The sequence below is a fragment of the Salvelinus namaycush genome, chromosome 35 (assembly GCF_016432855.1).
Source record: "Salvelinus namaycush isolate Seneca chromosome 35, SaNama_1.0, whole genome shotgun sequence".
Lineage (NCBI taxonomy): Eukaryota > Metazoa > Chordata > Actinopteri > Salmoniformes > Salmonidae > Salvelinus > Salvelinus namaycush.
Genome location: NC_052341.1, coordinates 13,627,594 through 13,651,226, shown reverse-complemented (window position 1 = coordinate 13,651,226; position 23,633 = coordinate 13,627,594). Strand labels below are relative to the sequence as shown.

General features: G+C 42.4%; 1 protein-coding gene across 1 annotated transcript; it reads left to right on the top strand.

Moving 5' to 3' along the window:
- The first annotated feature begins 86 nt into the window (after nucleotides 1–86).
- Nucleotides 87–23,384, top strand: lhcgr (luteinizing hormone/choriogonadotropin receptor). The gene is made up of 13 exons (XM_038974916.1): nucleotides 87–265; nucleotides 13,665–13,736; nucleotides 13,854–13,928; nucleotides 14,259–14,333; nucleotides 15,338–15,421; nucleotides 16,102–16,179; nucleotides 16,380–16,448; nucleotides 16,569–16,643; nucleotides 18,034–18,219; nucleotides 20,169–20,240; nucleotides 21,194–21,390; nucleotides 21,910–22,367; nucleotides 22,784–23,384. The coding sequence occupies exons 1-13, from the start codon at nucleotides 87–89 to the stop codon at nucleotides 23,348–23,350; spliced, it is 2,187 nt and encodes a 728-aa protein (XP_038830844.1). The 3' UTR covers nucleotides 23,351–23,384.
- The last annotated feature ends 249 nt before the right edge of the window (nucleotides 23,385–23,633 follow it).

Sequence of the window (23,633 nt, the reverse complement as noted above, 5' to 3'; positions counted from 1 at the left end):
AAATGGTTGTCATCATCATCTTTGCTGCTCCTACTGTATGTGGTCCTTGTGATTTATTGCTTCAATTTGAAAAGTAGGATAATTCAATGATGTCGATATCGCTGTTGTTCCTGTTCTACCCGTCTGTTTTGCTCTTCTTTGGCTTTGGCTGCCGGTACGCTTCGAGCTTTGTGTGTCCGGGGATCTGCCGGTGTTCCTCCAACACAATTAGATGTAACAACCTCACGGAGAAGTCCGTTCCAATGAGCGAAAGGGGTCCAAGACTGTAAGTGATTTATATTACATCTGAGCTGATTCATATTTTGTGGATGGACATGGTAACAAGAATTTACATAATATTGGTGCGCATTTACACACGGGTCAAATCAATTGGAACCAGAGAGCATGCATGCAAATACAATGTTAAATTAGTTAACTGTTTTTTTTTATGAAAGATTAGGCATGTATGGTGGTGTTTTAAAAAGCACAAATGCTCAATTCTATTATTATTTGCCTTGATAGACTACTATTGGTGTTACTTTCAGAAAATCTATCCTAAAATTGATCCATTACATATAACATATGTCTACGGGGCGGCAGGTAGCCTAGTGTTTAGCGCGTTGGGCCAGTAACCGGAAAGTTGCTAGATCGAATCACCGAGTTGACAAAGTACAAATCTGTCGTTTTTCCCCTGAACAACGCAGTTAACCCATTGTTCCTATGCCGTCATCGTAAATAACAATTTGTTCTTAACTTACTTGCCTAGTTAAATATATATATATATATATATATTTTAAACGTTTCCATTGGGTACGCTGTGGATGCACAGGATGTTCCTAAACCTTCTAAATCTACGAAAACGTGCTCTCTATGCATTTGAAAAATCCCAGCAACATATTTTTTGTTGTTGCTTTATACCCAAGAAGCTCTAGCTACTGAATTGATATAATGGTCCGGATACCTTCCTCCAGTCCTGAGAGGCTGACTAAGAGAAGTTATGTTCTGCTGTTTCATCCTCAAATCCCTAGGCTCTAAAACACTATGTGGCCAACGTTGTGGATTTTTTATTACTTTATTTGGATATGACTAAATGGAGGTGTTCTATTGAATTCTACTCAATTTGAAACATACTAGCCTGTGTGTGTGTCTGTGTGTGTGGAGAGAGTTCCAAAGTTGTAAATTAGTTCAAAGCAAATCTCTCTTGGCAGAGTATAGAGGCCATCTCCTGCAGTCAAGTTTCCATTAAAGGGATAGCTCACTTCTCTGAAGTTTAGTTTAGGATTGCTACATGCTGCAAAATTGTGAGCCAGATTATTCTTGAAATAAATAACCAGTTAATGGATTTACAAATGTTTCAGAGGACACAACAACACCCTATAGAGAAGTCGAAAATAAGCCTTTAAAGCTGTCTGTCTGTAAGCCACATTTTGGCAGGGGGTTTTGGGGTTTTGGCATTATAAAACCCCTATAAGTCTTCTCCTAGATAATTTGCTGAGGTCATTTTTACACAGCAAATTCTCCAGTGTTAAATCAACACTGACAGTGTTAAATGTAACATCTAGTTAGTGTAAAGCCTTTTTTGCATATTTCCTAGAGGGCCTTGCCTGTCGAGTGAATTGTAAAGTTATGACTGTATTTGTTAGGGACAGTGACATAGTTGTTGTGTTCATAAATGTTCAGTCCTATGGCCTTCACCAAGTGAGATACTAAGCTAATATGTTAACATTAAAATGTAATTATTCAACACAATAACAAATATTTAATAAGGCCTTATTTTGAGGGCCAAGTTTTACCCTAATACAGTGACCTGAAACTCATGTTTTTCAGGCCTGCAAGTCACATTATGATGGCTTGCAAAGTGATGTGTAATTCTTATTGGAATCCAGCCAGAGTGGGGATATCCAACATTTAGAATTTTTATTCCCCTGCAGCCTGCATTCAGAACGACTGCAGGTTTGGAAAACCTAAGACATGAGACTACCTAAGACATCTAAACTGGAACAACCATTTCAGTAACGGGTGCAATAAGTCACAGATTGGATTAGTTTAGAAAAATTTATGTAATTTATATTTGAGTAGCATAATATTAATCAATGTCCATGCAAAAAAATAGATATTGAAACAAACAATTTCAGTATAGCCTTCTGGGAAATATGATAATGATGGGCGTGGTTTTGGTTTAACACTGGTTATTAACGCCAACACTGGTGTTCTTTTGATCCAATGCGTTTTAATTTAACACTTACATCATTCATTTAACACCAGTATGAAAATGTTAACTGAATCATGTCCAGGCAGTCTTCGCAAATGACCATGTTGTACCTTTAAGAGGCTAAAGCCACAAAATACCTAATGGATTGGCATGGTATCAGTTATCTGTTGTTGATTTTTCAATCTAACATTTCTAGTGTTGATTCAGGAGAAAACTATGTTTTTTGTTCCCAAATCCTAATCAAATTTTATTGGTCACAAACACGTGTTTAGCAGATGTTATTGAGGGTGTGAAATGATTGTGCTTCCAGCTCCGACAGTGCAGTAATATCTAACAAGTAATATCTAACAATTACACAACATATACCCAATACACGCAAATCTAGTAAAGGAATGTAATTAAGAATATAAAAATATATGGACTAGCAATGTCAGAGTGGCATAGAATAAGATACAGCAGAATAGTATAGGATACAGTATATACATATGAGATGTGTAATGCAAGATTTGTAGACATTATTAAAGTGACTAGTGTTCAGTTTATTAAAGTCTATGTATATAGGCAGCAGCCTCTATGTACTAGTGATGGCTATTTAACAGTCTGATGGCCTTGAGATAGAAGCTGTTTTTCAGTCTCTCGGTCCCAGCTTTGACGCACCTGTACTGACTTCGCCTTCTGGATGATAGCGGGGTGAACAGGCAGTGGCTCGGGTGGTTGTTGTCCTTGATGATCTTTTTGACCTTCCTGTGACATCGGGTGCTATAGGTGTCCTGGAGGGCAGGTAGTTTGCCCCCGGTGATGCGTTGGGCAGACCGCACCACCCTCTGGAGAGCCCTGCGTTTGCGGGCGGTGCAGTTGCTGTACCAAGCGATGATACAGCCCGACAGTGTCACGGCCGTCGTAAGGAGGAGACCAAGGTGCAGCGTGGTCAGCGTACATATTCCTTTATTTATTATGACGCCGACAAAAACAATAGACAATCCAAAACAACCGTGAAGCTAAAGGGCTATGTGCCACAAACAAAGTTAACCTCCCACAAAGACAGGTGGGAATAAGGGATACCTAAGTATGGTTCTCAATCAGAGACAACGATAGACAGCTGTCCCTGATTGAGAACGCTACCCGGGCAAAACATAGAAATACAAATAATAGAACTAAAGAACATAGAATACCCACCCCAAATCACACCCTGACCAAACCAAATAGAGACATAAAAAGGATCTCTAAGGTCAGGGCGTGACAGTACCTGAACCTATAGGGGAGGGTTTGGGTGGGCATCTATCCGCAGTGGTGGCTCAGGTGCGGGACGCAGACCCCGCTCCACCACTGGCTCACCCCACTTTGATGGTACCTCTGGTGCGGGGACCCTCGTCGCCGACCCCGGACTGGGCACCCTCGTAGCGGGCCCCGGACTGGGCACCCTCGTTGCGGGCCCCGGACTGGGCACCGTCGCTGGAGGCTCCGGACTGGAGACCGTCGCTGGAGGCTCCGGACTGGAGACCGTCGTTGGAGGCTCCGGACAGGAGAACGTCGCTGGAGGCTCCGGACTGGAGAACGTCGCTGGAGGCTCCGGACTGGAGAACGTCGCTGGAGGCTCCGGACTGGAGAACGTCGCTGGAGGCTCCGGACTGGAGACCGTCGCTGGAGGCTCCGGACTGGAGGCCGTCGCTGGAGGCTTCGTGCCATGACTCCTCCAGGAGGCTTCTTGCCATGGATCATCACTGGAGGCTTCGTGCCATGGATCATCACTGGAGGCTTCTTGCCATGGATCATCACTGGAAGCTTCGTGCCATGGATCATCACTGGAGGCTTCTTGCCATGGATCATCAGTGGAGGCTTCGTGCCATGGATCATCACTGGAGGCTTCTTGCCATGGATCATCACTGGAGTGAGGAGACGTACGGGCAGTCTGGTACGTGGAGCTGCCACAGGGCTCACCAGGCTGGGGAGACATACAGGAGGCCTTGTCCTTGGCAGAGGCACCGGATACACTGGGGCGTGGAGGCGCACTGGAGGTCTCGAGCTTAGAGCCTGCACAACCCGTCCTGGCTGGGTGGTTATCTTCCCCCTGCAAACACAGGGCGCTGGCACAGGATGCACTGGGCTGTGAAGAAGTTCTGGAGACACAGTGCACAGAGCCGGCGCAGGATATACTGGGCCGAGGAGGCGCACTGGAGGTCTGGAGAGCAAGGCTGGCACAATCCGTCCTGGCTGGATGCTCACCCTAGCCCGGCAGATGCGGGGAGCTGGGATGTATCGCACCGGGCTGTGAACGCGCACTGGAGACACCGTGCGCCCCACCACATAACACGGTGCTTGACCAGTACAACGCTCGCCACGGTAAGCACGAGGAGTTGGCTCAGGTCTCCAACCTGACTCAGCCAATCTCCTCTTGTGCCCCTCGGGCTTCCTTGCTAGCCGTGTTCCCTCGTAACGACGCCGTTCCGCCTTTGCTGCCTCCAGCTCCTCCTTGGGACGACGATATTCCCCAGCCTGCCTCCAGAGTCCTTTACCGTCCAGGATTTCCTCCCAAGTCCATGAATCCCCCTTACCACGCTGGTTGGTCCTTTCTTGGTGGGAGGTTCTGTCACAGCCGTCGTAAGGAGGAGACCAAGGTGCAGCGTGGTAAGCGTTCATATTCCTTTATTTATTATGATGCCGGCAAAAACAATAGACAATCCAAAACAACCGTGAAGCTAAAGGGCTATGTGCCAAAAACAAAGTTAACCTCCCACAAAGACAGGTGGGAAAAAGGGCTACCTAAGCATGGTTCTCAATCAGAGACAACGATAGACAGCTGTCCCTGATTGAGAACCCTACCCGGCCAAAACATAGAAATACAAATAATAGAACTAAAGAACATAGAATACCCACCCCAAATCACACCCTGACCAAACCAAATAGAGACATAAAAAGGATCTCTAAGGTCAGGGCGTGACAGACAGGATCCTCTCGATTGTGAATCTGTAAATGTTTATGAGGGTTTTAGGTGCCAAGCCAAATTTCTTCATCCTCCTGAGGTTGAAAAGGCGCTGTTGTGCCTTCTTCACCACACTGTCTGTGTGAGTGGACAATTTCAGTTTTTCAGTGTTGTGTACACCGAGGAACTTGAAGCTTTCCACCTTCTCCACTGCGGTCCCACCGATGTGGATCGGGGGGTGCTCCCTCTGCTGTTTCCTGAAGTCCATGATCATCTCATTTGTTTTGTTGACATTGAGTGAGAGGTTATTTTCCTGGCATCACACTCCCAGAGCCCTCACCTCCTCCCTGTAGGCTGTCTGGTCATTGTTGGTAATCAAGCCTACTACTGTTGTGTCATCTGCAAACTTGAGGATTGAGTTGGAGGCGTGCTTGGCCACGCAGTCATGGGTGAACAGGGAGTACAGGAGGGGACTGAGCACACACCCTTGTGGAGCCCCAGTGTTGAGGATCAGCGAAGTGGAGGTGATGTTTCAAACCTTCACCACCTGGGGGCGGCCCGTTCGGTAGTCCAGGACCCAGTTGCACAGGGTGGGGTTCAGTCCCAAGGCCTCGAGCTTAATGATGAACTTGGAGGGTACTATGGTGTTTAATGCTGAGCTATAGTCTATGAACAGCATTCTTACATATGTATTCCTCTTGTCCAGATGGGATAGGGCAGTGTGCAGTGTGATGGCGATTGCATCGTCTGTGGATCTATTGGGATGGTAAGCAAATTGAAGTTGGTCTAGTTCAGTTACCTTTGTCTTCTTGGGTACAGGAACAATGGTGGCCATCTTGAAGCATGTGGGGAGAGCAGACTGGGATAGGGAGAGATTGAATATGTCCGTAAACACACCAGCCAGCTGGTCTGCGCATGCTCTGAGGACGCGGCTAGTGATGCCGTCTGGGCAGGCAGCCTTGCGAGAGTTAACACGCTTAAATGTCGGTGGCACTGTGTTATCCTCAAAGCGGGCAAAGAAGGTGTTTAGCTTGTCTGGAGCGAGACTTTGAACTCACAACCTCTTGGTTCACATCTTCCTGCTATGCCACCATGGCTGTGTCAGTGACTGATTTCACCTGTATTCCTACACTTTGGACATCAAAGTAAATCTCAACTTTGTATAATACACAAAAAAAAAAATTATCATAGTGATTCAGGAGTAACATTAAAGCAGGAAAATATGCCCCACCAACATTAGACAACTATACAGAAAACCCTCAAATTGCTGAAATAAGTAAATGAAATTAACGATGCAAGAATAGCCAGAAAAAAGACATGCTCCGGAACTTTGGTGTCACGTTCCTGACCTTGTTTTCCTTTTGTATAGTTGTGTTTAGTGGGTCAGGACGTGAGCTGGGTGGGCAGTCTGTGTTGTTTGTTCTATGTTAAGTGTCAGGTTTAATTGACCTTGTATGGCTCTCAATCAGAGGCAGGTGTTTTACGTTTTCCTCTGATTGAGAACCATATATAGGGAGGTTGTTTCACATTGTTTGTTGTGGGTGGTTGTCTTCCGTGTCTGTATGTATGTTCGTACCACACGGGACTGTAGCTTTGGTTTGTAGTCTGTTCGTGCGTTCTTCGTGTATTTGTAAGTTCTCATGTTTTAGGTCAGTCTACGTCGTTTTGTTGTTTTGTAATTTTCCAAGTGTTTTTCGTGTTCGTCTTCGTCTTTGAATAAATTCATTATGTATTCACAACCCGCTGCATTTTGGTCTGATCCCTACTCCTCCTCTTCGGACGAAGAGGAGGAGAGAAACCGTTACATTTGGCGACTACATTTACATTTAAGTCATTTAGCAGACGCTCTTATCCAGAGCAACTTACAAATTAGTAAGTCTTTTTTTAACCTCCCGCTTTGGGCTGGATGTGTCAATGTGTAGTTCGTACATGCATAATCTATAAGCAGAATTACCGTGTTACCTCAATTAGCCACAAAATCCCTAGTTTGAAAGTGACTGTTTTTCTGAAAGCTGTGATGCATCATTTCCCCTAAATTTTCACCCTCGTGAGCCAGCCTCCTAGCAATTAGAGTTCAATCAATGAGCTTCAGCCCCTCGCCATTTGAGTGACAGCTACCAAGATATACACACAGCAGAGTGAGAGAGAGAGCAATGACATGGTGCACATATCTGGACATATGTGACGTAGTACGCAATTGTCGGGGATCACTTTTGGCTCGAGTGCTGCTTTCAGAACTACTGGCCAAAAAGTATACAAAAGTATCGGACAATCTCCTTAACTGATAACTAAAATAGCAGCGTAGATGGCACTCTTTTGCTAAGTGCAGAGATGTATTATAGGTAATGAATCTGTAGTGGACTTCTGAGAATGCTACAGACTTTTTGGAGCAGCAGAAATGTAAGTGTACCCCTAACTCCAGAGGTTGTGAGTTCAAATTCCACTATGGTCATACTGAAAAGTCAGTACTAAGTTATCATGTCGTCATTGATTAAAGCTTTTTACACTATTTTAGCTGAACAGTTAAAAACCGCCATACCATTTACCATTTATCAACAACAACAAAAAACATACCATTTAATTATTTCCCTTGCAAAAAAAAACTTGAAATTTGCAATTTCACAATGTGAAATCATGTGAAAACAAAAGAGACACATGTGAGGTCAGATGTTCACATGTATTACATTTAGAGATCACATGTTAACATGTTTTCACTTCACATGTGGAATTGCAAGTTCACATGTGAAAAACAAAACATGTGAAAATCACATTTGCAGTTCCACATGTAAGAAACATTCAGATGTGAAAATCTAACTCTCACATGTGGAATTGCATTTTTACATGTGAGAAACTTTCAAATGTTGTCATATGTGTAGTTTCCTGGTATCTCATGTTGAAATTTTGCATCCCCATGTCACATTTATTTCACATGATGTCAAATGTTTTCACATGTGTAGTTTCATGTTATCACATGTTGCTTTTTTTTTTACATGTTATCACATTAACTTCACACAAGTGAAACACTTGTGATCACATATGAAATTCATTTGGTTTTCATGTCCCTGACATCACTTGCTCAAATTCTAACCAACTGTTGAGACCCCAACTGAGTTCTGAAAAAAATAATATAAACAACAATTTTGGGAAATTGATCCGCGGGCCAACAAAACGGGGGCCGTCTGTTTATATCTTCCAAACCACAGAGTTACATTAAAGCGAACTAATCGGCCATTCCATTTGAGTGACTCTGTCCTCCATTTCTTATTCTAATGTCACGATGGGCCTCGTATGAGGTTACATTAGCTGGTGGTTACATTAGCTGGTGTTTGGACATCTGTAGGGGCTCGGCTCAATGAGGAGGCCTGTCAATGTGGCTTTTGTAAATCGAGAGATTGTCCAAACACTCTCACACACAAATAAAAACAAGCCCTTGTTCCCTGCATTAGTGGAGAGCGATGGGTCTGAGTGATTCATCAAGTCTGTTACAGTTGTCTGTTACAAAATAGCATTGTTCAATAATTGTGTCAGTATTGTCTATTGAAAAAACAGAAAAATACTTTTGGCCATTACTGTTATACAGTACATGATGGAGTTCAGAGTTAACAGTGTGCTGCTTTATGTACAGTGCGCTCCAAAAGTATTGGGACATTCACAAACGTTTTGTTGTTCTGGCTCTGTACTCCAGCCATTTGGATTTGAAATGATACAATGACTATGAGATTAAAGTGCAGACTGTATTTTCATCCATACCAACTGAACTGTTTAAAAATTACAGCACTTTTTGTACGTAGTCCCCCCATTTTAGGGGAGCAAAAAATTCATTTTTATGTGTATTAAAGAAGTCAAAGTTTAGTATTTGGTCCCATATTCCTAGCACTCAGTGATTACATCTAGCTTGTGACTCTACAAACTTGTTGGATGCATTTGCTGTTTGTTTTGGTTGTGTTTCAGATTATTTTGTGCCCAATGGTAAATAAGGTATTGTGTCATTTTAATGTCACATTTATTGTAAATAAGAATACAATATGTGTCTATACGCTCCTACATTAATGTGGATGTTACCATGATTATGGATAGTCCTGAATGAATCATGAATAATGATGCGTAAGAAAGTTACAGACGCACAAAAATCATACCCATGCAATAAATATAACCTCTCCTGTTATTGTAATGGTGAGAGATTAGCATGTCATGGGGGGTATGATATTTGTTCTCACTTTCTCACTTTCTCATTCATCATTATTCACGATAAAAAAAAAAAAAAGCCAAATATCCCATTTGAGAAACATCTGCAGTGCAGACTCACTATCTCCTGTCATGAAATGCATACTTCTGTTCGACTAGATGATTAGCAGTCCCATATTGCATTAGATTTTACACTGTTCATACTAATGTCAGTTTGACTATAGATTAGAATTTATGGACAAAGACCTTAAAATAAATCTGATTTTTTATATAATTAGCTTTTTTAATATAAAACTTTGGAGTTATTGGAGATGTATCATAAACCATTGAATAGTGTATTTATGTAGTTATTGAAAGTGTAACATTATCTGTGAAACATTTTCTTATATCAAGCTGTTTATTTGAAAATGAAAGACCTGTTACTTTGAAAATAATCTCTATGTCACACCCTGATCTGTTTCACCTGTCTTTGTGATTGTCTCCACCCCCCTCCAGGTGTCGCCTATCTTCCCCATTATCCCCTGTGCATTTATACCGGTGTTCTCTGTTTGGCTGTTGCCAGTTTGTCATGTCTGTCAAGTCAACCAGCGTTTTTGTATCAGTTCTTGCTTTTCCACCGTCTCTCTTTTCTTGTCCTCCTGGTTTTGACACTTTCCTGTCCTGAGCCTGCCCGCCTGACCCTGAGCCTGCCTGCTGTCTTGTACCTTTGCCCCGTCTCTGGATTATCCGACCGCTGCCTGACCTGAGTCTGCCTGCCGTCCTGTACCTTTGCCCCTGTTGCTGTAATAAACATTGTTACTTCGACACAGTCTGCATCTGGGTCTTACCTTATTCTGATAGTACGAACTTGCCATGACTGACCCAGCAGACCCGGGCCAGCTGCGCGACGCCATCTCCTCCCATCGGGAGGCACAAGGAACTGCTTCGTGGCCTTATGGAGGGGGTCCAAATGTTGGCTGAACGACATAACCGGGCATTGAGCAGTTTGCTGGAGCGATTCCGCTGGTTGTCTGGGAGGCAGCCTACCACAGCCCCTCAGTAACCCAGCTGCTAGCAGCGCCGTCATCGGCCACTCCACCTTCTCGGGAGCCCCGTTTACAATGGAGAGTCGACCATATGTCGGGCGTTTCTAGCTCAGTGTGCCCTCATTTTCGAGCTTCAGCCCTCCTCCTTTCCCTAGGCTATCTTGGAGCGAGCCGATCTCATCACGCTGATGTCCGGGAGGGCTCTCACCTGGGCTACTGCTGTATGGGAACAGCAGCCGGCCATATGTGTTAGTCTGGAGGGGTTCATGGGAGAGGTGAAGGTTTTTTACGCTCCGTTCTCCTGGAGAGAAGCTGCCCGGGAGCTAATCCAGCTTCGGCAGGACTCCTGCAGTGTGGCTGACTATACAGTGGATTTCCGCACATTGGCAGCAGAGAGTGCTTGGAACCAGGAAGAACTGTTCGATATGTTCCTGCACAGCGTCTCGGAGGAGGTCAACAGATCTCGATTCCCTCATCGCTTTGACCATCCAAATCGATGTCCGACTACGGGAACGATGGAGGGATATGAAATTCGACTTCGCTCGCACGTCCAGGGATTCCACCTTGCCTCCGAGTTTACTTGAATTTCAGAGATCAGTGACCTATTTTGAAGCAACACACTCTTAACTGCACTCCATCATATACTGTATACTGTAACAGTAATGGTAAAACAATTCTGTCATGTAACTAATTTTTCAATATACGCTGTGATGACGGGACTATTGGAGAACAAAACCCAGGAAATAATACATAGACTATTAGTTTTGTGTCTAGTATAGTCATGTGTGCTATAGTTCTGCTGTCTAACCCATGACCTTTACCTCCAGATCACATTTCTACTGTCCTGCACGCATCACAAACAGATTATTACATGTGCAGTTTCTATGAGTGAAAACCTTCCTTAAGATTGTTTCTTTGTTGCAATAGTTATCGTAATCTTCATTAGATATACAGTAAATATAGTTAAAATAATGTACACTACCGTTCAAAAGTTTGAGGTCACTTAGAAATGCCTTTATTTGTAAAAAAAAAAAAAAAAAAAAAGCTATTTTTTTGTCCAATAAAATAAAATTGATCAGAAATACAGTGTAGACATTGTTAATGTTGTAAATGACTATTGTAGCTGGAAACTGCATTTTTTATGGAATATCTACATAGGCGTACAGAGGCCCATTATAAACAACCATCACTCCTGTGTTCCAATGGCACATTGTGTTAACTATTCCAAGTTTATAATTTTAAAAAGCTAATTGATCATTAGAAAACCATTTGCAATTATGTTAGCCCAGCTGAAAACTGTTGTCCTGACCTTCATTAGACTAGTTGAGTAACTCATCAGCATTTGTGGGTTCAATTACAGGCTCAAAATGGCCAGAAACAAATACATTTCTTCTGAAACTCGTCAGTCTATTCTTGTTCTGAGAAATGAAGACTATTCCATGTGAGAAATTGCCAAGAAACTGAAGATGTCGTACAACGCTGTGTACTACTCCCTTCACAGAACAGTGCAAACTGGGTCTAACCAGAATAGAAAGAGGAGTGGGAGGCCCCGGTGCACAACTGAGCAAGAGGACAAGTACATTAGAGTGTCTAGTTAGAGAAACAGACGCCTCACAAGTCCTCAACTGGCAGCTTCATTAAATAGCACCCGCAAAACACCAGTCTCAACGTCAACAGTAAAGAGGCGACTCCGGGTTGCTGGCCTTCTAGGCAGAGTTGCAAAGAAAAATTGTTTTGTGGGGGGTTTGTATCATTTGATTTTCACAACATGCCTACCACTTTGAAGATGCTAAATATTTTTGAATGTGAAACAAACAAGAAATAAGACAAAAAAACAGAAAACTTGAGCGTGCATAACTATTTACCCCCCCAAAGTCAATATTTTGTAGAGCCACCTTTTGCAGTAATTACAGATGAAAGTCTCTTGGGGTATGTCTCTATAAGCTTGGCACGTCTAGCCACTAGGATTTTTGGCAAAAAAAAAAAGCCCCTTCAAGTTGGATGGGTTCCGCTGGTGTACATCAATCTTTAAGTCATACCACATATTCTCAATTGGATTGAGGTCTGGGATTTGACTTAAACCTCTCGAGTGTTGCTTTAGCAGTATGCTTAGGGTCATTGTCCTGCTGGAAGGTGAACCTCCATCCCAGTCTCAAATCTCTGGAAGACTGAAACAGGTTTCCCTCAAGAATTTAGCGCCATCCATCATGCCTTCAATTCTGACCAGTTTCCCAGTCCCTGCCGATGAAAAACATCCTCACAGCATGATGCTGCCACCACCATGCTTCACTGTGGGGATGGTGTTCTACGGGTGATGGGAGGTGTTGGGTTTGCGACAGACATAGCATTTTCCTTGGTGGCCAAAAAGCAACATTTTGTCTCATCTGACCAGAGTACCTTCTTCCATATTTTGGGGGAGTCTCCCACATGCCTTTTGGCAAACACCAAACGTGTTTGCTCATTTTTTTCTTTAAGCAATGGCTTTTTTCTGGCCATTCTTCCTTAAAGCCCAGCTCTGGGGGCGTGTACGGCTTAAAGTGGTCCTATGGACAGATACTCCAATCTCCGCTGTGGAGCTTTGCAGCTCCTTCAGGGTTATCTTTGATCTCTTTGTTGCCTCTCTGATTAATGCCCTCCTTGCCTGGTCCGTCAGTTTTGGTGGGCGGCCCTCTCTTGGCAGGTTTGTTGCGGTGCCATATTCTTTCCATTTTGTAATAATGGATTTAATGGTGCTCCGCGGGATGTTTAAAGTTTCGGATATTTTTTGATAACCCGACCCTGACTTCTCCACAACTTTGTCCCTGACCTGTAAGGAGAGCTCCTTGGTCTTCATGGTGCCGCTTGCTTGGTGGTGCCCCTTGCTTAGTGGTGTTGCAGACTCTGGGGCCTTTCAGAACAGGTGTATATATACTGAGATCATGTGACAGATTATGTGACACTTAGATTGCACACAGGTGGACTTTATTTAACTAATTATGTGACTTCTGAAGGTAATTGGTTGCACCATATCTTATTTAGGGGCGTAACAGCAAAGGGGGTGAATACATATGCATGCACCACTTTTCTGTTTTTTATTTTTTAGATTTTTATGAAACAAGTAATTTTTTTCATTTCACTTCACCAATTTGTACTATTTTGTGTATGTCCACAACTTCAGACAGGGAATTATTTCAAGAACACACACTTCCTTGACTGTTAACAAAATGTCTTATTTGACTTACTAAAAGTAAACACATACTATTGTATTAAATTAAAGTTTGGTTCCTTTTCGATGGTCTGTCAAATAGTTTAAAAGTAACATTTTATATAATATTGTCTTTCTGACTGTTCCCATACTTCTCAGGGTCCTGAAGCATCTGACTATGAGCACTATAGCCAGCCACACCTTTGATGGCCTGAGAAGAGTCCAGCATATGTGAGTATCAAATATCAATCTGGGGTTGATCCATATCAATTCAATTGCTTTTTGACCACACCCCTTTTGATTGTGAATTGTTCAAAATAACCCGTTTTTGCTTGGTGGGTCTTTTAGAGAAATCGGTCAAAGTGTTGCCTTGGAAACTATAGAGACCCTTGCCTTCAACAATCTTCTCAACCTCAATGAAATGTGAGTGTGTTTCCCCCCAGGGGTAGAACATGGATCCTCAAAGAAGAGTTTAGTTTGCTTTCTTGTATGGGCTGATCTTTCTTCAAGATGGTGTTCTAGATTTGCAAGTGATGTATGTGACGTTTAGTAATATGACATTGTAAGTGACGTATAACTAATATGTCAGCTTGGGTGACAACAGTATAACTAAAATGGTTAAATGTCACTCTTTTGACTTATCCTACTGAGACCATGTTGCGAATATATTGTAAAGGGACTGGCTGAAATCAAGCGGGTTCTGTATATCAGATGTGTGCTGTATGTGACGTCATATACATTTTTGTTTCGCAGCTTCATTAAGAACACACGGAGCCTGGTGCACATCGCTCGAAGGACGTTCAACAACCTTCCTAAGCTGCGTTATCTGTGAGAGGCCTTCTGAACTTTAAGAGATACCAGAGACCATACCGTACTATACTATGTCTGTGTCTCAAATGGCACCCTATTCCTATTATAGTCCACTACTTTGTATTCCCTTTATAGTGAACTACTTTTGACCAGGACCAGGGCTCTGGTCAGAAGTAACGCACTATAAAGGGAATATGCTGCCATTTGGGATGCAACTATCTCTCTCTGCATAGTGAGGACTTGTTCCACTCTAGATAATGCTACCTGTCTGGTTTATTCATTCACATACTTTCTTATACTCTGCTACAATGTACATGTTGACACTTTGACCTCACAATAGTTTATTTCAGTTCAGTAAATCTTTATTGTTCCCAGTGCATATACTGTGTGTATAAAACATTATGAACACCTGCTCTTTCCATGACATAGACTGACCAGGTGAAACCAGGTGAAAGCTATGATCCCTTATTGATGTCACCTGTTAAATCCACTTCAATCAGTGTAGATGAAGGTGAGAAGACAGGTTAAAGAAGGATTTTTAAGCCTTGAGACAATTGAGACATGGATTGTGTACAGTATGTGTGCCATTCAGAGGTTGAATGGGCAAGACAAAATATTTAAGTTCCTTTGAACGGGGTATGGTAGTAGGTGCCAGGCACACTGGTTTGAGTGTGTCAAGAACTGCTGCTGGGTTTTTCACGCTTAACAGTTTCCTGTGTGTATCAAGAATGGTCCACCACCCAAAGGACATCCAGCCAACTTGACTCAACTGTGGGAAGCATTGAAGTCAACATGGACCAGCATCCCTGTGGAACACTTTCGACAGCTTGTAGTCAATGCCCCAGCAACTCAATATTAGAAAGATTTTCCTAATGTTTTGTACACTCAGTGTATATTGTACATACAATACATAGAAACTATATGATACAACATACATAAGGGATAGCAAGACCTCGGTAAGGTAGAGCAAATAGGTTATTATTGTGTTATGAAGTAATATAATACAGTCTATGCATTAACAGGAGTATATCCAACACTGGGATAACAGTGTTTCCTGACATGACTTCTATCCATTCTCTGGAACCTTGGAACCAAAATTTTGTCTTGTAAGTATGTGAAGAAAAAAACGGGTGCTCCAACAACATGAGAAGAGGTGCTGCCTTAAATCCTAGTGGAGTCCATAAGAGGTAGAGATGCGAAAACTCTCCATTAAAACTATTTTTTAAATTCGAAATTCATTAAAAACACTGTGACTTTCATCAGACAGAGTCTTGTAAGTATGGGTCAGTGACGTTGAAGGACTTGTCGACACTGTTGAAAAGTAAATATAGGCCTAAACAGTATTATATCAACTTAATCAACTTAATGGGAGACCAGATGCTGCTGGAAGTGGTGTTGGAGGGCCAGTAGGAGGCACTCTTTCCTCTGGTCTAAAAAATATCCCAATGCCCCAGGGCAGTGATTGGGGACACTGCCCTGTGTAGGGTGCCATCTTTCGGATGGGACGTTAAACGGGTTTCCTGACTCTCTGAGGTCATTAAAGATCCCATGGCACTTATCGTAAGAGTAGGGGTGTTAACCCCGGTGTCCTGGCTAAATTCCCAATCTGGCCCTCAAACCATCACGGTCACCTAATAATTTACGATTGGCTCATTCACCCCCCTCCTCTCCCCTGTAACTATTCCCCAGTTCGTTGCTGTAAATGAGAACGTGTTCTCAGTCAACTTACCTGGTAAAATAACGGATAAATAAAAAATACATAAATAATCAAAAATGTGTCTTACAGGGATATCTGTGACAACCTCTATCTTCTATCAATACCAGTAAATGCTTTCGTTGGCATGACAACTGAATATACTGCAATGTAAGTACTGTGTTATTATAATGGCTAGACCTACTTTTTCCAATCCAAAGGAGAATATAGTCCTAAAAGCCTGAAGTGTGAAAATGATATTGCTATACTGAATGACATTTAAAGTCACTAACTCTCATTATTGCCTACTCAGGATCTGGGATCTAGGCCTTAATGCCAATGGTGTTAACATTGCTTTCTCTCTATTCCAGGAACCTGTTCAACAACGGCATTAGAGAAATACAAGACTATGCCTTTAATGGGACCAAGATAAATAAATTGTAGTATTTCCCATACTTTTAACATTTCAACTTATTTTTTTACAATGATAGCAAATGGCTAAATAAACCTGTATCAATAAACAATGCTATTTACATCTACTTTGTTTTATGTGTTCTCAGGGTTTTAAAGAATAACCGAAACCTCAGAGTGATCCATAGGGAAGCTTTTAAAGGAGCGGTGGGCCCTAGGATACTGTAAGTGACACGCTTTAAGACTATCAATATTTGGTCTTTATTCTATGTTTCCTTTATTTAGTCAGGTTATCACAAGACTATATGAAGTCATGGTAACCTTCCCACAGCTGCAGGGATCAACTACACATACTAGAAAGGCATGCAGTACACACACTGTAAGTCACTTTAGAAGTCGAAAATCTATCTAATGCATGCGCTTCTGCTTCTAGCTCCATTGGAATTTGTACAGTACCAGTCAAAAGTTTGGACACACCTACTCAATCAAGGGTTTTTCTTTATTCTTACTATTTTCTACATTGTAGAATAATAGTCAGTACATCAAAACTATGAAATAACACATATGGAATCATGTAGTAACCAAAAAGGTTTTATCTTTTATATTTGAGATTCTTCAAAGTAGCCACCCTTTGCCTTGATGACATCTTTGCACACTCTTGAAATTCTCTCAACCAGCTTCACCTGGAATGCTTTTCCAACAGTCTTGAAGGAGTTCCCATATATGCTGAGCACTTGTTGGCTGCTTTTCCTTCACTCTACGGTCCAACTCATCCCAAACCATCTCAATTGGGTTGAGGTCGGTTGATTGTGGAGGCCAGGTCATCTGATGCAGCACCATTACTCTCACTCTTGGTCAAATAGCCCTTACACAGCCTGGATGTCACGTTCTGACCTTAGTTCCTTTTTTATGTCGTTATTTTAGTTGGTCAGGGCGTGAGTTGGGGTGGGCATTCTATGTTGTTTTTCTATGTTTTGTTCTGTTGTTATATTTCTATGTGTTTGGCCTAGTATGGTTCTCAATCAGAGGCAGGTGTCAGTCGTTGTCTCTGATTGGGAGCCATATTTAGGTAGCCTGTTTTCTAGTGTGTTTTGAGGGTGGTTGTTTCCTGTGTTAGTGTTTGCACCATACGGGACTGTTTCGGTTGTTTGTTTGTACTTTTGTTATTTTGTTCAGTGTTCTGTTGAGTTATTAAATATCTCATTATGGACACTTACCACGCTGCACATTGGTCCGATCCTTGCTACTCCTCCTCAGACGAAGAGGAGTGTGTTGGGTCATTGTCCTGTTGAAAAACAAATGATAGTCCCACTAAGCGCTGTGTAAGGGCTATTCTACAATGTATAAAATAGTAAAAATAAAGAAAAACCCTTGAATGAGTAGGTGTGTCCAAACTTTTGACTGGTACTGTAATATCCTCAAAAACCTTTGTATCCTCTGTGTTGAGTGAATGAGTTACGATGATGACAGCTTCCATCCATTCTGAACCCTTTGCCATGTCTGTAATTAGAGCTCTGATGAATGCCTGAGTGAGTGAGTGAGTTCATTAGTGAGTGAGAAAATGAATTAATAAAAACCTTTATTATGATTGTGTTTTCGCTGTATGTTTTCCAGAGATGTCTCGTCGACGGCGATAGAGACTTTGCCATCCCATGGCCTCAATTCTGTCGTGGAGCTGGTTGCCCGTACAGCCTACGGCCTAAAGAGACTACCCCCTTTCAGGGGTCTGGGCAACCTGCAGAAGGCACACCTCACCTACAACAGCCACTGCTGTGCCTTACTCACCTGGGACACACACAGGTGGCATAATCCCATTCACACCAGAAGAGGCTGGTGGGAGGAGCTATAGGAGGACAGGCTCATTGTAATGGCTGGAATGGAATGGTATCAATCACATCAGACATATGAAACCACATGTTTGACCCTGTTCCATTTCAGCGAGCCGTCCTCCTATAGCTCCTCCAACCAGCCTCTTCTGATTCACACCAGGGCCAAGTGTCAAAGGCAGGATTTGAACCTGGGTCTCCCACAGGAGAAACCAGTGTCTTGACGTTAGACCAAGAGGAAACTTACTTTAGGGTTGACGGACAGGGATTTTCTCATTTCGAGGGATATAACTAGTAATTAAGTGGGCTATTCCTAGTATAAGTTTGGAATTAATGAGACAATGGTCTTCAATACCCTTCAAATGAATCCCATGAATTGTTTACAGGATGCAGCTGGAATCAGTCTCTAGGGCATGGTTTAAAGATAATGTAATCTCGGAACCCAAAACCAAGTAATGTTTGCTGGACAGCGAGCAGTCTATTACAAGAGACTAAATATATTGTATCTCATTTTAGGTTGGGGGCCTCGGTGCACGTTCGATGCATGCCCGTTTGGTAATCTGGCCCTGTGTGTGTGTGTGTGTGTGTGTGTGTGTGTGTGTGTGTGTGTGTGTGTGTGTGTGTGTGTGTGTGTGTGTGTGTGTGTGTGTGTGTGTGTGTGTGTGTGTCTGTGACGCAGCTCTCATGCCAGTCTCTCCTTATTACTGTTAACCAAATCAAATGTTCATGTCCTAATATAAGTGATACTCTACCACTGCTTTATGATAATGTCTTGAGAATCAAAAACATATGTCTCTCCGACTGACTGTTTCCCCAAAGCATATCAGTACAAGATCAAAGCATGACCACGTTGCAGTTCCTCTGGAAACAAGCAGCAAGAGGTTGGGAGCCCACAGATAGCATATGATAGAAAAATGTGTAGAATTGCAGGAAATTTGCTTTAAAACTGCAACATGTTCCCTCAGCCTCATGGCAAAATGTGTAGAATAGCAGGAAATTAGCTTTAAAACTGCAAGATTGTATAATAACATTGTAAAACTGCCAATTTTTCTCTCTGCACCATGGCAAACTGTGTTGAAATGAAAGAGGTCGGTGCCCAGGGTCCCAAATGCGGTAGCTGGCTCTACACACACACACACACACACACACACACACACACACACACACACACACACACACACACACACACACACACACACACACACACACACACACACACACACACACATACAGCTGTATTTTCATGAAATGTAAGGACTTTTTGGAGTGTAACATTTTTGGAGCATTAAAAATCCTATTTTCCCTAACCCTAAACCTAACCCTAATACTTAATAACCCTAACATTATACCCAAAAACCCTTTCACTAAGCCTAACCCCCCCTAACCCCAAAACCCTTAAAATACCATTTGAACAAATTCAGGACCTGAAAAAAGTCCTGACTGTTCAAAACAGTTCTTGTTTTCCTACCTTTTCAGGATATTAAGGTGAAATGTTAGGACATTGGGCTCCTGATAATGTAGGAAAACAAGTGCACGCACACAAACAAACACACACTTTGTCTCTCTCTCTCTCTCTCTATCGCTCTTTCTCCCACTCCCCCTCTCTCTTTTACTGTAATCATTCAAGCTCACAGGTCTAACAACACAGGATCATAAATGGGAACAATATCTGTTTCAGTCTGTTGCAGTTTATCAATGAGGTTCACAACGAAATCAAGACCAGACACTCATGGTAGTATGCTCCAAATATAGAGATGGAAAAGAGAGAACACCTCCTATCTTTTTGATCATTTTGATCATGGCTTCTGTGATGGCATAAACAGTGCCATTTTTGGCTATCTTGTGGCAAGTGCGCCATCTATACATCTCTATGGCTCCAAGCTGATTTTGAACACAGATTTAATTTACCTCTATCTCCCCTAGGGATTCTCCAATCAATGCAGCACAACATAATGGATCTAGGCCTACGTATTGTGATGACAGTCCGTCTGAAAAGTGAGTTTCTTTTGCTTCTTCGTTTACTACTTCAGTAGTTTAAATGTTCAGTGCAGCCATTTTTATCTCAATATCAAATCATTTCTGGTTAACAATTATGCGACTTATTGTGATTATTTTAAATAAAAAAATAATCAAAAATAGCTTTTTAGTAAAGGGCAATTTCTCAAGCAAGAATTTTGAGTGGGGAGGGGAAAACGGAAAATTTGCTGTTATTGGCAGAGAGGTTTGGTACTCTCTTTCTTATTGATTTATTAACTAATGTACCGCATGGTGATGTCACCATAAAGGCCAAAACTCCATCCCACCAAAAAAACAACTCTTACACTAAAAGGGCATTATCATAATTTTCACAATTTCATATTATTATTCCAACCTCATAGTGTGGAAATATATATTAAACATGGTAAATCACGTTTTTGACTGCACTGGGCCTTTAAAAACTAAAGTCTGAGTTCCCCAAATAATTATTCATTACATCATGGAATTGCTAAGTTTGTAGATCCATCCGTTTTGACTAAGAGACATCTTCAGTGAAGGTGCCTTATTTGCCTAATTCCTAATTTGAGTAATTAATCATCTATTGATTATGACTTTTCAGGGATCCCATTTAAACTATCTGATTAGAAATGCCACTACTTGTCTGAACTAAAGTGAACTGTTTTTCATCCAGTCCTGCAATACTAGTGACACATCATGATCAATCATGACCTTTCAGTTATGACCTTTCATCTCTCCACCTTTGAACTATGGAAACAAGTTTTTCTATCTAGCCAATGGATTGTAGCCTCATATTACCAGACTAATTCATGTAAGTCCACAAGATCTGTCTGGCTCGCGACGCTAAATGCATTAGTCTTCGGGGAAAAATAAATGTCAATATAATTATACAGTCATAAAACTTTAGTGACCATTGACCTACTCTTTACAGCTCTCGCTTCCTGTACCCCCAGGTTTCCAGCTGGTATGGTGGACTCATTCGACACATCCCTACTGGTGGAAATACATGGAACAAATGAAGATATCGAAGATGAGTCCTACGGAGGTGTGGATTTCCAGTATCCAGAACTAGGGTTATACTGTCAGACCCGACCAACCCTCCAGTGTACACCAGAGGCTGACGCCTTTAACCCGTGTGAAGACATAGCAGGTAGAATCAAGAATTGCTGCACTCAACTCAGCTTAGTCCCTTAGCAAAAGTCTTTGGATGCAGAGTTAAAAAGACAAACTGGAAAAGGAAAACCCTCATTCACTGTAATAGTCTTTAGACGTTTTAATGTTATTTCAAGCAGTCAAGAGGTCAAACAAACGGACAAAAGTATTTGGATGCAGGGTTAAAAAGACATAAACTGGGAAAAGAAAACCCTTATTCACTGTAATAGTCCTTAGACGTTTTAATGTATTTCAAGCAGTCAAGAGGTCAAACAAATGGACATGTTTTGGCGACAGCCTTTTACTGAAAGAACAGAAGGCCTAGGCATGATGCACAAACATTCAGAGATTACTCTGTCCACTGTTATTTTACTGTTTTACTATCTTTATTTCTTAATAATAATTGTAAAAATGGTATCTAATGTTGTTGCGCACCTTTACATGTATTTTCTGTAAGAAATGTGTTGTATAAATGAAGTTTGATTGAGTTTGACTGTTTTTCCCTTGTTAACTCCAGGTTTCAGTTTTCTCAGAGTCGCCATCTGGTTCATCAACATCCTGGCGATCATTGGCAACCTGACGGTCCTCCTCATCTTCTTCACCAGCCGCTGTAAACTCACCGTGCCACGCTTCCTCATGTGTCACCTGGCCTTCGCTGACTTCTGCATCGGCGTCTACCTCCTTATGATCGCCGCGGTCGACCTCCATACCCGAGGCCACTACAGTGAGCACGCCATCGATTGGCAGACGGGAGCAGGTTGTAGTGCGGCGGGCTTCCTGTCTGTGTTCGGTGGGGAGCTGTCGGTTTACACGTTGTCGACTATCACTCTGGAGCGCTGGCATACGATAACTCATGCCTTGCAGCTGGAGAAGAGGCTAGGCCTGGCGCAGGCTGCTGGCATCATGGCTGGAGGGTGGTTGATCTGTCTGGGGATGGCCATGCTCCCCCTGGTGGGGGTCAGCAGCTACAGCAAGGTATATAATGCACTGTACTATAAAAAAAAAAAACAGAACAATGGACGGCAGAGTATACCTAGTGCTTCTAAACAGAATAGTGGCTGACATTTTCTGTCCATTTTTCAATGATTCTACATGTTGAATCCACGCAAATAGCCACCACTAGTCTGCACCCAGCAGGTGGTTGCTATAACACACTGCAGCGACAGAACGCAATGACCATCCATTGTTGTGTTAAAAAACACACCGCAGCGACAGCAAGTGATGGCCGTCCATCGTTGTTGCTATAACACACCGCGGCAAAAGAAAGCAATGACCGTCCATCGTTCTGTGTGTTCTTTACATTATTTTCCCAGAGGAGAAAATTGGTTAGGACACTTTTTTTCATTACTGCTGTATATTAAATAACACAATAAATATTTTTGATTTTTCAGGTGAGCATGTGCCTTCCCATGGACGTAAAGACTCCTCTGGCCCAGGCTTTCATCCTCCTGCTCCTCCTCTTCAACGTGGGGGCGTTCCTGGTGGTCTGCGTCTGCTACGTCCTCATCTACCTGGCAGTACGGAACCCCCAGTTCCCCAGCCGCAGTGCAGACGCCAAGATCGCTAAGCGCATGGCTGTCCTCATCTTCACCGACCTCCTCTGCATGGCACCCATCTCGTTCTTCGCTATATCTGCAGCCTTTAAGGTTCCGCTCATCACCGTCACCAACTCCAAGATACTCCTGGTGTTGTTCTTTCCTATCAATTCCTGTGCCAACCCTTTCCTCTATGCCATCTTTACTAAGGCTTTCAGGAAAGATGTTTATCTGTTACTGAGTAACATGGGCTGCTGCGAGAATATAGCTAATATGTACAGGATGAAGGCCTATTGCTCTGAGAATTTGGTGAAGAGTAGTTCTGAGAACAAAGGGACTCTGATTTGCACAACACTAAGGATGGACCCTCTGCCATTGCAGAGCCAACAGCTGAAAGATGATGGAGATTTGGGGACAATCTGAAATGGCACCCTATAGCTGAAATACATTTTTTCAAAGAGGATGAAGAATAGACTAAGCTTTTTTATTTTGTTCTATTCATTATCATCAACAGTAGCAACAAGTGACCTTACAGTATTGTATTTTGTAGTGAAATTCACTGGTTACTACAGTCTTACTGGGGGGGGGGGGGGGGGGGGGGGGGGGGGGGGGTTATTGTTCGGATGGGACTTGTCTTTAACTTTTTTCTTTAACTGGGTCTTACAGTAGAACCAGGATTGTCTGCAATTTACTGTAAATCAAAGAG